The sequence below is a fragment of the Ursus maritimus genome (assembly GCF_017311325.1).
Source record: "Ursus maritimus isolate PB19 chromosome X unlocalized genomic scaffold, ASM1731132v1 scaffold_X1, whole genome shotgun sequence".
NCBI lineage: Eukaryota > Metazoa > Chordata > Mammalia > Carnivora > Ursidae > Ursus > Ursus maritimus.
In genome coordinates, this window is record NW_024423319.1 from 83689564 (window position 1) to 83703988 (window position 14425).

General features: G+C 47.3%; 2 protein-coding genes across 3 annotated transcripts in view; both read right to left on the bottom strand.

Annotated features, from left to right (window-relative positions):
* ARAF (A-Raf proto-oncogene, serine/threonine kinase) overlaps positions 1-6182 on the bottom strand; it is a 12782-nt gene extending 6600 nt beyond the window's left edge. Inside the window, exons 1-10 of one of the 2 annotated variants that reach the window (XM_040632373.1) lie at positions 6027-6182; positions 4575-4729; positions 4301-4404; positions 3429-3531; positions 3181-3335; positions 2975-3073; positions 1176-1317; positions 1046-1073; positions 812-957; positions 516-718 (exon numbers count right to left, since the gene is read on the bottom strand). In XM_040632373.1, the coding sequence (XP_040488307.1) occupies positions 516-718; positions 812-957; positions 1046-1073; positions 1176-1317; positions 2975-3073; positions 3181-3335; positions 3429-3531; positions 4301-4404; positions 4575-4670 (1076 nt within the window). In that variant the 5' untranslated portion in view covers positions 4671-4729; positions 6027-6182. Of the gene's footprint in view, positions 1-515; positions 719-811; positions 958-1045; positions 1074-1175; positions 1318-2974; positions 3074-3180; positions 3336-3428; positions 3532-4300; positions 4405-4574; positions 4770-6026 lie in introns of both variants that reach the window. The other variant, XM_040632376.1, reaches the window with a different exon arrangement.
* Positions 1-14425, bottom strand: part of ZNF81 (zinc finger protein 81) — a 352185-nt gene that overhangs the window by 270169 nt on the left and 67591 nt on the right. The gene's annotated exons all lie outside the window — the stretch shown is intronic.

Below are 14425 nucleotides of genomic sequence, written 5' to 3' on the forward strand. Positions count from 1 at the left end.
ATGTATTAAGTAGAGCAACTACAGCCGTTAATTAAACAATGACTCAATTACGTTAAATAGTACTGTTCTTTCAATCATGGCATTACTAGGATTAATAACAGGAATCCAACACATAAGCCTAATACTAACGATGTAATACAAGCAGAGGGGAAGGAGGGAGCGGAGGCTTCCTGGCACTGTGGTTAACAGCACGCTGGCAGTGCGAGGGCACGCAGTAACGTCGATGGCCTACGGCCATACCCACCTCATGCCAGGCAAATGAGAAGACCCACGTTTTGGAGGCGGAGGCGTGAATTAATATCAGTATCAACCCAAACCCAAACAACAGTATCATCAGAGGGCCTCTAAACAGAGCCATTTCCCAGAGGGGAAAGGGACATCCCCGATTGAGAAACAGCTCTCAATGATGCTTGTAACACAGCACAAACACGACTCCTGTGCGGGAAGCACCCCGAGCGCGGCCTTTCCCCGGGGAGGCGCCAAAGCTGCCCTGCCCCCCCCATGTGCAGCCTCACCTGAGCACCTGCATCTCGTTCTTGAAGGCCTGGGCCTGCTCAGCTGTGGGTTGGGCCACCTTGAGCACCTTCACGGCCACATCACCATGCCACCGCCCGCGAAACACGGTGCCAAACGAGCCCGTCCCGATCCTCTTCAGCAGCTGCACCTCGCTGGGCGGCACCTCCCAGTAGTAGCCCGAGTCCCGGTACCCCAGATTCTTCTGTGGGCCACACGGGCGGCATCTCAGGGGCCTGCCCGCTTCCCTCATCACTCGGCCTGCGGCGCCCCCGCCAAAGGCTCCCCCGGAGCTTACCACTTTCTTCTTGTCATCGGCCACGGACTTCCGCTCCCGCTGCTCCGACGGGGACTTGGAATGGGGGGACTTCCTCCCCGAGGACACGCTGGCCGGGCTGGGGCTCCCCCGGGGGCCTCCATCGCCACCACCTCTACTACCAGCAGCTGCAATCATGGAGGGGATGTGAGTGGAGGCAAGGGGGGTGGCGTGAGTGGGCGCAGGGCCCAGGCATGGGGTGGGGGGTGGACTCACCATCGGTGCTGAAACTCTGGGCAGTGAGCTGGAAGAAGACGGACGGGAGTCAGAGAGGGGACACGGGAGCCAAGAGGAACGGCTCTCCCCTCCGCCTGGCGCCCTCGGGGAATGACCCCCCCACACCAACCTGGATGAGGCTGGAGTCCATGGGGGCTGCGGTGCTGACCATGTGGACGTTGGGAGTGGACGTGGAGCGGATGCGCTGGAGTGGGGCGTTGGCAGGGGCAGGGAAGGGAAAGTGCTCAGGGTCGCGGTGCGGGGTGCAGGAGCTGGCAGGGGAAAGGCTGTGAAATCACTGTCGAACGAAGGAGAGAACAAGCAAAGCCGCCCCCCACCCCGGTAAACGTATGTTTAGCTCAGAGTCACTGTCTGCTGTTATCACTGCTATTCACTCCCTCGGGAACACTTACGGAGCGCCTGCCCTGTGGCGGAGCCCATCCTACGGAGTGGAACTAATACTGTGGGCAAAGCGAAAACAAGTTCCTGCCCTCGTGCGGCTGATGTTCCAGTGAGGAGAGAGTGCCAAAAACCACCAAAGAGCATTTAATATGTCCGTCGGTGACAAGGGCAATAAAGGAGAAACTAAAGCAACACGAGGAGACAGAAAGTGTCACGGGTGATGTCTGGGAAGGCTTCCCTGAGGGGGCGTCTGCATAAAGACCTAACGGAGGAGCAGCAAGCCACACAGATAGTGGGGGAAAGAGTTATACATAAGATCTTCTAAGTGTGTGTACTACTCAGATATATTGTTACAGAATATACAGCATATTATCTGTATTAAAATGCCAACGTTTCCGAATATGCATATTACACTAACGTTGTTAACCAGCTGACCCTTGAACAACGCAGGGATGAGGGGCACCACCGACCCCCTGCCCAGCTGAACGTCCATGTGTACCTTCTGACTCCCCCCAAAACTTAACTACTAAGAGCCTACTGTTGACCAGAAGCGCTATCGATAAACAATTAACACATATTTTGTATGTTCTAGGTTATTATATACTGTATTCTTACAATAAAATAAGCTAGAGAAAAGAAAATGTTTCTAAGACAATCGTTAAGAGAAAATACATTTATGGTACTGCATGTAAAAAATCCACGTGTACGTGGACCCACGCAGTTCAAGCCCATGTTGTTCAAGGGTCAACTGTATACGCTATACATAGATGTCCATGTTAATATATAAAGATATATGCTATATATACTTTAATGTCACAAATGTATTTTAAATGTACCTTTCACTATCCTGAAATGCGTATGCAATTAATCCACATATGCCCATAATTAAAAATAACATAACATCCTAACTTTACCATTTTATGTTACATAAAAATGTGTTTTATATTATATAAAAATAGGATAAATAGAACACATGATGTAGTGATAGAATGTACCGTATACATTCTATGACACGTAGACAGATAAAATGCATATTTTATAAACCTATGCTATCTTAGAGCAGTAATATACTTTAATATAGAACTACTACAGTATTATAATACTTAACATAAAGGAGAAATAAAAGGGAATTTATGATGAAACAATACATATTTCAAAATGGAAAGGCTTGAGCATGGTCATACTGCAAGAATTAACGGAACAGTTAGATACTTATATATATGTACTTGTAATTAATAAAGACTTCTTATTCTGTACTAGATCTCATTCTAAGCACTGGATATGCTTTAACACATTTAAATTCTCACCAGAACCCTATGTGGAAAAAGTATCATTATCCCCTCTCTGTAGATGAGAAAACAAAGGCCCAGAAAGATTAGGTGACTTGCCAAGGTCCCACAGCTCCACACCTATAGGTGCTCAATAAGTGTGTGCAAATAAACAAAAGAATCAAGTATGGCTTGTGGTCTACAAAGGCCTCCAGATCTTTTTCTCCCCACAACAGGCCTTCACCTAAGGCATCCCTACCTGGGACCCTGAGGGGTTAGCGGCTCATTCAGGGGGCGGTTCGAGGGAGCCTCGTGCTGTCTGGAGCCTCCGGACAAATCCTGGACACTGTGGTAGAACCTTGAGGGCATTGAGGGGATACAGCAAGGGGACAAGGGTCAGCTATCTATAAGAACCCTGTGGCCTCTGTCGTCCCCACTGCCCCACCCACGCCAGGCCAGGCTCACTGTCGGCAGTTGGTGCTCATGTCAACACAGACTGTGGGGACTTTGGAGGAACAATGCTGGTGGAACTTGTAGCCACAGGTTTGGCAGCGGAAGCCGTGGAACAGAAACTTAAGGCAGAAGTCGCAGAAAGCCAGGCTGAAGAACGTCTTCCGTACCTGCTGCCACAGAGCAGGGAAGGTTGAGGACTGGTCAAGGACCCTCCTTGTCCCATGCCCACAGTCTGCCCCGACTTTCCACCCCACACTCACAAAATTGTGCATGGTCAGTGGGACGTCTTCAAGGACCTCTACAATGAGCTCCTCTCCATCCAGGGGGGCAATGGCTGTGTCCCAGGCGGTGACTGTCTTTCGCCTGTAGGAGGCATGGAAGGGAGTGAGAGGGTGGACAGGGATCATGGGAGGCAGGGAACCCCCAAAAGTCCCTCCACGCCCACCATCCATGGAGCAACATCTGACGTGTTTAATTTTCATCATGGCAACTCTGGGAACTAGTTACTATCCTGGCCCCCAACTTACAGATGAGGGAACTGAGGCTCAGAGGGATAAAGTGACTGGCCCAAGACCACAAAGGACTGAGTGGCTGGCCAGCATGAAGAGTCCATGCTCTTAACCACAAGGCGAGGAGCAAAGGAGACAGTGAATAAACCACGAAATCTCAGAAGCACTCAGCAAGCCCCTGAAAAAGTGGCTGACGCGGCCCTGAGACGACAAATAAAAAACCACGTGTGCGCTGAATAAAACAATTAAGGAAGCCCAGGACAGAGGAATAAATGGAAGGCCAGCGTGGCCCAGCTCGGCAGACCGAGAATGAGGAAGCGGAGGGTGCAGAGAGCTGGCAAATGGATGAAACCGTGAAAGAACACCACAGATGAACTCCAGCATGAGGTGCGGGAGCAGGGCGAGGACCTGAGGGCCAGGGAGAGACGAGCTGCTGGCCTCAAAGGCCAATGAACGAATAAAGTCATGAAACAAAAGCTGCATGCACTCATGGATTCCCTGAGCTTAAGGGAAGACTAACGGAAACCACACGACAGATGGAAGGAGTCAGATGCCTCTGAGGAGGGGATGGGAGGCTGGGTGCCCAGTGGAGGGAGGCGAAGTGGCGAGGGGGGCACACTTACCCCTTGATGAGCCGGTAGACCACACAGCAATCCTGATTGAGACCCCGTACCTTGAGGGCCTTGTCTAGAGAGTCGTAGACACTCATGCCATCCCGGACAGTCACCTGTGCGTTTGTGTGTGCAGACAGGCGGTCAGTGCCCAACACGGGACCCAGCTGACTTTCCCGGGCCTCTGCAAAAGCCTCCTCCCCCCACCCCCAGTCAGCGTTCTGATCCAAGACTTAGAACTGGGTCCATTCCCACCCCCTGCCAGCTTTGCCCCGGTCAGACTCACCACTGTGCGTTGCTTGTTGGGCAGGTATACTTTGACAGTGCCCACTGCCCGGGACGGCTCGGCCCCGTTGGCAGGGGGGCCCCGTGGTGGCTCCATGGAGCCTAGGACTTTGTCAAGACGGGCTGAGGCGGGGCTTAGCAGGTGCCATGGGGCTCCTAGAACACAGGAGGAATTCAGAGGTCCAGTAATGAAAGTCTGGAAGCAAAGTGGCGGGGACAAAAAAAAATTCAATCTCCAGGCTCCACATTACCCACCCACCCCACCCCCGTTGCCCAATCTACACACAACAGCCAAGGGATCTTGTAAACACCTCGAACTCATCCAGTCTCTGCTCAGCCTCTCCTTTTGTATGTCTCACTCTTAAGGGTCAAGGTCTAGGATTCGCTGCATGGGGTGGGGGCAGAGGAGGGGGTAGTAACGACATAAGGAAAGGCAGCACACACTGTCCTGGAGGGCACAGGAGTACCAAGACTCTGTGCTGGGGGGTAACAAGGAAGTCAAGCCACACTGCAATTGGGTGTGTCAGGTACAGAAAGGACCCGAACAGGCTGTCCTGGGTTTTTAATGGAGAAAGGGTGGTTACCAGATACTGTGGTGAGGGAGGAGTCACAGCCGGATGATGGGAAAGAAACGGAAGATCATCAGATACTGCCCTTAGTTGGGGGGAAATGGGAATTGCACCAAACAGTGTTCCTAAGGGCCCTGCAGGAATCCCTAAGCCCTGGGCTGTCACGATGGCAGGCTCTGGAACACTGTGTTAGGTGGCTACCGACAGTCTGATGGGGACTCAGCAGAAACTGTGCTGAAGGGACTGTAACGGGGAGAAGAGTGGATAATGGAGATCACCAGACATTGTCACGGGGGAATGGAGGGTAAGGGTGCATTACCGAGCACTGTGCAGGTGAGATAAACAGGTTTCAAGCGGGGGTGGAGGGGTCGAAAATCCCCCCTAACTAACGAAGGGGTCACGGACATATTACTGGTGACAATGGAAGGAGGCTGGGGAGGGATAAAGAGAAGTAATGGGGGAATCCTCAAACATTCTAATGGGTCGCGACTAGCGAACCACAGCTCCACGCACTCCCCGTTGCCGGCAAGGCAGGGTCATCAAGAGACCTCAAGGAGGTTTAGAGGGAGACCGGGCACCACACCACATCCCAGGCTCCATTCAGCCCGGCCCCGCCTACTGAGGGCCTTCCAGCTCTGCGCAGGCGCACTGCCACACGCGACGGGCGAAACCATCCCCCGCAGCCTTGCACCCCTATTCCTGTCTACCCACCCCACCCCCGCTGTCGACGATGGTCTCGCCCCAGGTCAAACCACTCCTCCGGTTCCGGGCGGGGGGCGCCGGGGCCCACGCGAAGCCATCCTGGGGCTAAGCTTTCGGTCCCGGCTCCCTGCCCGTGCCCGGCGGTCGCTCCAGAAACCTAACCCCGCCGGACCCGCCCTCACCTGTCACGCCGCTACGGCCACCGCCGCCTCCATCTTGGGCCTGTCTTCTTGTTTCCTTGCAGAGTCCGCCTCCACCGCCCCTCGGACGTTCACCATTGGCTCCGCTGGATTCAGCCCTCCATCCTTATTGGGTTAGGGTCACGCCTGTCAAGGCAGGACCGGCGGAATGTGGGTCGTGTTCCGGATTAGGAGGGGCCACCTGAAACGTCAGGGTCGGAGGCGAATTCGCACGTCCTGACTTGCGCAGGCGCAGTCGGATGGAGACTTGCGTGCCGCGGACTTTAACCCCAACCGTACCGTGGGGGAGTAAAGCCCGAATTTTTTTTCAGTCACTTGGGGCTGACTTGAGGGGTTCCTGAATCTGGGCGGGGAATCCTTAAGTGCCCTTTTTTTTGGCCAGGGACCCGAAGCCCTAGGTACCCATTTGGGCTTTTCCTGTGTGTCGGTTTTACCGTATTTGAAATGAGTAGCAATCAGACCGCGGAACTGCAACGTCTGCCAGTTCTAAGAAACTTGTAGTCATAGCCTTTGATAACAGCGGATCTCTGGTGGGGCCGGGGCTGGAGTGTCTGGTCCTGGGAGGAGCGGCCTGCTGTTCTGGGCAGTTTACTTTAGGAATGGAGTTGCTAAGGATTTTGAGAGCTTATAGTCATAGATGACCCTGTTGAAGAGGCGAGGGAAGTGTGGACCTGGAATAGGGCACCGAGCAGGGAAATGTGTGAAGGCAACTGTAGGGCAAAACAAATTTTTCAACAGTTGAATTTTCCCTGGTGTCAAAAGTGAACGAGGTTTTCCATCCTCCCTTTTCTTAGAGCATTTCCTTTAGAAAACTTGTAAAAATTTTCCCTGTCCCTTCCTGATGTATGTAAACGTTGTAAAAAGCTAAATAGGCCTCCAGTCGGTTTCACTACCCAGGAATGTTGTTCCGAAGGGCCTTGGAGCCATCTCTTTGAAATGTAAACATCAACTAGTCTAGCACCCTTATCTCCTCATCTCCTCGTCTCCGTAGGAATTTGACCTAGGCTCTTGGCCCCGAGTTGTTACCTGTTCGTCGAAGAGATAGGTGTTTTATTTTTCCTTTGGGTCAAGGCAGATGGCTACCTCGATCTCCAGGTAAATTGGAGATGAACCATGTATAGCAAATGCTCGAGGACAAATTATTGTCGTTCTTGAGAACATGTATATAACGGGTTATAGCTGCCCGACGACGTAAAAGATAAGGTTTCTTTCTGTCTTTGAAAGCTCCTAAGCGCGTTGCTTGAGTTGCACACTGCCATCTGGTTTAGTGTTTATTCGAAAATAAAACTGTTTCATTCTTTCCTACCTTTGTGGAGAGGATTCACAGGCTGGCACAAGATTTAATTTTTTAATCATTTCCCCGACAGTGAGAACGGCCTGTGGTGTTCGAACTGGCTCCATTCTCCTGTTTGGATCCTGAGCATTCCTTATGTGGTGAAATGGGAAAGAGCAGAGCAAAGTCACTAGTAATGGAGCCGTCAACATGCTTCAATGTGTATTTAATGTTTCTCTGCCTATAAAGAGAGAGACAAAAGTTTGGCTTACTGGGCTGTCATATAACCTCCATTTCCCATCACCCCATTCTATTTGGATTTTCACCATTCAATGGCAAAAGTCAAAAAGACTGACAATAAATACCACATGTCGTTGAGAATGTGGGGCAACTGGAACTTTCAAGCATTGCTATTGGGAGTGTAAAATGGTGAACCACTTTGGAAACAGATCGGAAGCTTCTTATAAAGGTAAATACATGCAATCCAGCAATCTGACTCCTAGGTAGTCAAAGGAATAAGAACATATGTCCAGGGGCGCCTGGGTGGCACAGCGGTTAAGCGTCTGCCTTCGGCTCAGGGCGTGATCCCGGCGTTCTGGGATCGAGCCCCACGCCAGGCTCCTCTGCTATGAGCCTGCTTCTTCCTCTCCCACTCCCCCTGCTTGTGTTCCCTCTCTCGCTGGCTATTTCTATCTGTCAAATAAATAAAATCTTTAAAAAAAAAAAAAGAACATATGTCCAGTGATGTGTTGGTAAATGTTTAACAACCAGCTCTCCAGGAAAAAAAAAAAAAACAACTTCTGCTTTGTAGCATTTGCCAACTATGGTGTAAACACTCCCACCATGACTTATTTCAAGCTACTAATATGACATCACTGAACCACAGCTGAGATTTGCAAAATCGGCTCGAGCCGTCCACAGCATGTGATTGCAATATGCCCACACAAAAACTTGCACTCAGATGTTCATATTAGCTTATTCATAATAACAAAAAACTGGAAACAGCACAGGTGTCCAGCAACAGAAGAATTGACAAGAAACGCAACAATGGGATCGTGGAATACTATTTAGCAATGAAAGGAAACAAACTACTTCCTTTGTCTCCGAATCTCATAGACATAGAGTTGAGTGAAAGAAGCCAGACTCAAAGGAGAAATACTGTATCATTCCCTTTGTATGCAAGTCTAAGTCGAGCAAAACTAACCTATAATGAGGGATTTCAGACTAGTTGTCTTAGGGGAGAATAACTGGGAAGGGCAGGAAGGAACTTTTGGAGGTGACTGGACTGTTCAGTATGCATCTGTCAAAACTCGTTGAAGTCTGTATTGAAACGGGACATTTTATTGTATGTAAAACATACCTCATAAAAAACGCATGGCAAAAAAGTGGCTTCAAATATAATCCCAAACATCTTGATTTCTTACAAATTCTTATTGGTTAGAGAAGTTTTTAAAAATTCTCTTTTCTGGGGGCGCCTGGGTGGCGCAGTCGTTAAGCATCTGCCTTCGGCTCAGGGCGTGATCTCGGCGTTCCGGGATCGAGTCCCACATTGGGCTCCTCCGCTGGGAGCCTGCTTCTTCCTCTCCCACTCCCCCCTGCTGTGTTCCCTCTCTCGCTGGCTGTCTCTCTGTCAAATAAATAAATAAAATCTTTAAAAAAAAAAAATTCTCTTTTCTGAAATTGAATCCCTGGGCCCCAATCTCCATTTCTCAGTGCAAGAGCCCTGGCAGCCACCTCAGTGCCACAGCCCAAAATACTCACTCCAACTAAGAATAATTTCCAGGGCCCCGGGAATACATTTTAAATTTCAATTCATTGAAATATTAGTTATGTATTATTTAATTTGTTTAAAAATGTTAATTTCTAGACAGTATTTGAAGACAGACTTCTCGCTGTGTTGCACGACCTTTGCAAAAAAAAAAAAAAAATCTGGGGGCGCCTGGGTAGCGCAGTCGTTAAGCGCGCTCAGGGCGTGATCCCGGGCGTTCCGGAATCGAGTCCCACATCGGGCTCCTCCATTGGGAGCCTGCTTCTTCCTCTCCCACTCCCCTGCTGTGTTCCCGCTCTCGCTGGCTGTCTCTCTGTCACATAAATAAATAAAAAATCTTAAAAAAAAAAAAAATCCCTCCATAAACTCACTGCGCAGGCGCTGGGGGGGGTGGGGGTGGGGGTGGGAGGAGACGGATGGTGGAAAGAGGGCAATCCTTTCTCTCCCAAGGACTCATAGATTCACTTCGAACCCATCCCAGCTGGCATGACTTCAGCCAAGTATTTCACAGGTACCTGACAAGCCATGAAGGCCTTTAAAGTGATTTGGGTTTTTCACATCAGCGTCATCATACATTTAAAACCATCAGAAGCACCATGTGTTAAAACAAAAATTAAAACCAGAACTAGCTGATTATGATTTTTTCGAAATTATCCAGCTAGAAATTTTAAACGATTTTAAAGTGGTTGTTGGTTTTTATTATTGTTGATTTAGAAGTCTTAGAAACGTGTCTACAAACATATAAACTTAGAGGGCTCCTGGGTGGCTCAGTCGGTTAAGCGTGTGCCTTCGGCTCAGGTCATGATCCCAGGGTCCTGGGATCTAATCCCACATGGGGCTCTGCTCAGCAGAGAGTCCGCTTCTCCCTCTCACTTTCCCTCTGTGCTCTCTCTCTCTCTCAAATAAATAAATAAAATCTTAAAAAAATAAAACTATATATAAAATTTGAAGTGTTCACCAACTGCTGTTGTAATGCTACCCATTTTCCAGCTGAGCAAATTGAGGTTCAGACCGCCCTAACTGGAGGGAGAGGGAGGAGAGCTCAGTCCAGGAATTCAAGTTTGATAAAAACTGTTTAACAGGGATGCAGGTCAGGGACACCTCCTTAAGGAATCTTGGATCCACCCCAGCAGTCCTGACGGCCTGAGGCCCGAGTCTAGAACCTGCCACGCCCATTTCCCAAAGCCAACGCCCTTGCCCCCCCCCCCGGCCTCCCTCCCCCGCTGCAGCCGCCTGGAGAATGCCATCTCTGAGACCTGATCGCAATGCCTCCCTCTCAGCTATCCATTTGGGAAGAGATGACCACGTATATACACATTTCACTGAGGAGGGAGACTTCGCTAGGCGCCCCACAGGCCTAACTCAGGACCCTCACCTACCGGCTCCCCTAGGCCACTGGTGGTCTGCGGGGAGCCACTCGGCGCTCTAGGCCCTCGGCAGGCGTCGAGATCAGCCAATGGCAATGGAGAGGAGGGTGGGTTTTGGGATGCCGCGGGCATTGATAGGTTCTACCGCAACCCTGGGCGTTTAAGAATGAGAAGAGAGAGGACGTCCGGACGCCGAGGAGCCACTGACAAACCAATAGCCACGCACAGGAGGTGGGCTTAGGGCCATCCCAGCCAATGGGAGGTGATGCAAGCCCGAGACGTGCTACAAACCAGCAACTTCACGTTACTTTTAAATTAATGGCAATGCAGCTGTAATCGAATGCAGCTGTAATCGGTCCATCTAAAGCAGAGTGTGGAAGTTTCCACTTCCGAATATTCCTTGAAGAGATATTTAATATACAGCCCAGGGGTAAGAAGTGTGGGGAATTTACCTGTGAACCAGAACATTACTTCTAACATAAATTTTCCTCATTAAAAAATCTTTCTAACAAAATGCATCGAGCAGGAATTTGAATTTGCTATCCCTGTGATCCAAATTGATGAAAAACACAGCATTAAACCAACACAGGATTCTTGTGTTTAAAAAAGTTTTTGAGTTCATTATATGCTACATATGGCATTTCCATGCTTTCATAAAATTAAGCAAACATGCAGGTTTGTGTATCTTCAATCTCCAAATCTAAGGATCAGAGGAGTAAAAAAAAAAAAAGTCAATTAGTTCTCGATAAAGAGGGGGAAAATAATTAAAGCAAATAAGAGTCCTGTAATTGTTATTAAAAATTTACTCTGATGAGGGAATCCTTTGGTCAGTGTGCTTATTTCTTAGAAATAAAACAAAAGTCAAGTATGAAAATATTTAGTAGTCAAGCAAAAGGATCAATATAAACCCACAAACTGAGCGATGGAACCACCTTTAGAGGTGCCATGGACAGTAACATACACCTCTGGTCCTCCTTGGTAGCTCCCTAGGTAGGGACCACAGTTTAATATGGTTGGCAATTATTTTTAAATTTTTAATTAATTAAAGAAGAAGCAAAGAAGGAGCAAACAAAAAGTAATTTCCCCAAAGGAAGTGGTTCAGAAGTGTCTACTTTGGATTTCATCAGAAATGCATCTGGAAAAAATTTTCTCAAGGTTAATACATTTATTTCAAGCACATATACACTGAACTACCAGCCCATCATAGGTGGAAAAAAATTTTAATATAATGATATTATATGTCACACATATTTAATAAATTTCTAGTCAATATCTAAAACTGTTGTAAATGAGATTTCACACAAATGTACTCCAAGTAAGTTTTCATTATTTCTTTCGTTAAATGACCCATATATGGTCTTTACTATATCATTCTTGATACAATACGCATATTATATATAGTCCTTTCCATATATAAAAAAAATTCCTCATAGCTTTTATGCCACTTCCGTAAATGTTATGTATGGTCATGTGGTCTGAGAAAATCAATTCTAGAATTACCTAGAATGCCTTAGGATTTGACCACTTGTCTAGTTAGAGTGTGCCAGTATCCCCATGTCCTGCTATGTAACCATGTGACCTTGGACAAGTTGTTTCCTCTCTCCACGTGTCTCAGGCTTATCTTTAATATTTTTTAAGTACTTCCGTCATAGGTTGTAAGCCTCTGTGAACTAATCTATATCAAACTTTACACAGTACCCGATGCACAGCGACTAAGCAGTAATTATTAGCTATTCCTGTTATCACTATCATTACCATCAGTATTATTAGAGTATTAAAGCAAAGATCTATGTCCCCTGGCAGAACTTGTATGACCCAAGTTCAAGGACGCTGACAGGATTACAGAAGATTAAACATCCGAAAGAATCCAATATGAATGCTAGTTTCATTTCAGACAGCTTAGTTCCAGCATTGACAGACGTTTGAGCCGTTCTGGGGGCCTTCAGGTAACTGGCTCAGCCTGTGCTACAGCCTTGAGAAGGTCTGCTCCATTTCTTCTTTCCTTTTCCTTTTGGAAGATACCCTTTAGAAGGTTGATAAAATTCCCTTTTATCCTAGTTTTCTGGGAGTTTTTATGAAAATAAGTGTTAGATTTTGTGAAATGCTTTTCTGCCATATGGTTTTTTCTTTTAGTTTGCTATTGTGTTTACTGTGGTGCATTCCATTCATTGATTTTCTTTTTTTTTAAGGATTTTATTTACTTGTTTATTTATTTGACATAGAGAGAGCACAAGCAAGGGGAGCAGCAGGCAGAGGGAGAAGGAGAATCAGGCTCCCCACTGAGTAGGGAGCTCCACTTGGGGCTTGATTCCAGGACCCTGGGATCACGACCTGAGCCACCCAGGCGCCCCCATTCATTGATTTTCAAATGCTAAGCCAGTTCTACATTTCTGGGATAAAACCCACTTGGTCATAATGTATTATCATTTTAATATATTATAGAATTTGATTTGCCAAAATTTTGTTTAGAATTTTTGCATCTATATTAATGAGGGATATTGGTCTGTAGTTTCTTTTTTTTTCCTTTTCTGGTAATGTTTTTGTCTGATTTTGGTAGGAGGGTAACACCAGCCTCATAGGATGAGTTGGGAGGTCTTGCCACCTCTCCAATTTTGGGGAAGAGTTTGCATAGAATTATTGTTTCCTCTTTAATGTTTGGTAGATTCACCAGTGAAGCCACCTGAGCCTGGAATTTTCCTTGTAGGAATATTTTCAAGATGTTTTAAAGATTTATTTATTTATTCGAGAGAGTGAGAGAGTGAGAGAGAGCAAGTGAGGGGAGGTCCGGGGACAGATAGCCATGGCCCACCATAAAGATAATCTGGAGGGACAGGAATGGGGTGATCTGGGGGCCGGAGCTGGGAAGCTGAGGGAATTCTGGGTCTCAAGGGGTTTTGGAGGCTCATTTTGGGGGAAACTAGGGTACTCTGGGTATTGGGGTCTGGAGAGCTGCGGGTATCTTGTGGATAGGACACTGGGTCTCTGAGGACTTGGGACTGGGTCTCTGAGAACAGGGATTCTTTCCTTGCAGAACAGAAGGATTTAAGCTTGGGAGAAGTCAAGAATTATAGGTATCCTTGGCCTCACAGGTTTCTAGAAATCTTACAAGCTTAGAAAGTACTGAGTTGGGGAAACATGAAGTTTTGGGTCTGGAGTTTAACTGGGGGGCTCGATCCCATGATCCATGAGATCATGATCTGAGCTGGACACTTAACCAGGTGTCCCACATTGAGTATTTTTTAAAGATTTATTTATTTATTTATTTATTTATTTATTTATTTATTTATTTTAGAGAAAGGCAGAGAGAGAGCATGAGCAGGGGGAGGAGCAGAGGGTCAGGAAGAGATAATCCACAAGCAGACTTCCCACTGAGGTCAGAGCCTGATGTGGGGCTTGATCCCATGACCGTGAGATCATGACCTGAGCTGGAACCAAGAGTCAGCCATTTAACCAACTGAACCACCCAGGCGCCCCATGGATTGAGTATTTTCATGATGATTCCATGTTAGTCTCCTTTGCAGACTTATGAACTTATTATTTTTGCTGTTGCTTTAGGCTTTATAATAAACATATTTAAGTTATCGTAGTCTACCTCTGAGTGACAGTATACCACTTCATACACAGGACAAGAACCTTACAATAGTATACTTCTATTACTCCCCTCTTGAGATTTATGTTCTTGCTGTCATTCATTATATTTTTACATATGTTAAAAACCCTATAACACATTATTATGATTATTTTTAAACAGGCAATTATCTTTTAAAGAGATTTAAGTAGAGGCATCTGGGTGGCTCAGTCGATTAAGTGTCTGCCTTTGGCTCAGGTCATGATCCCAGGGTCCTGGGATCGAGTCCCGTATCAGGCTCCCCGAGTGGGGAGCCTGCTTCTCCCTTCGCCACCACCCCATCAAATAAATAAATGAAATCTTAAAAAAAAATAAGAGATTTAAATAACATTTTAAAGAGATTTA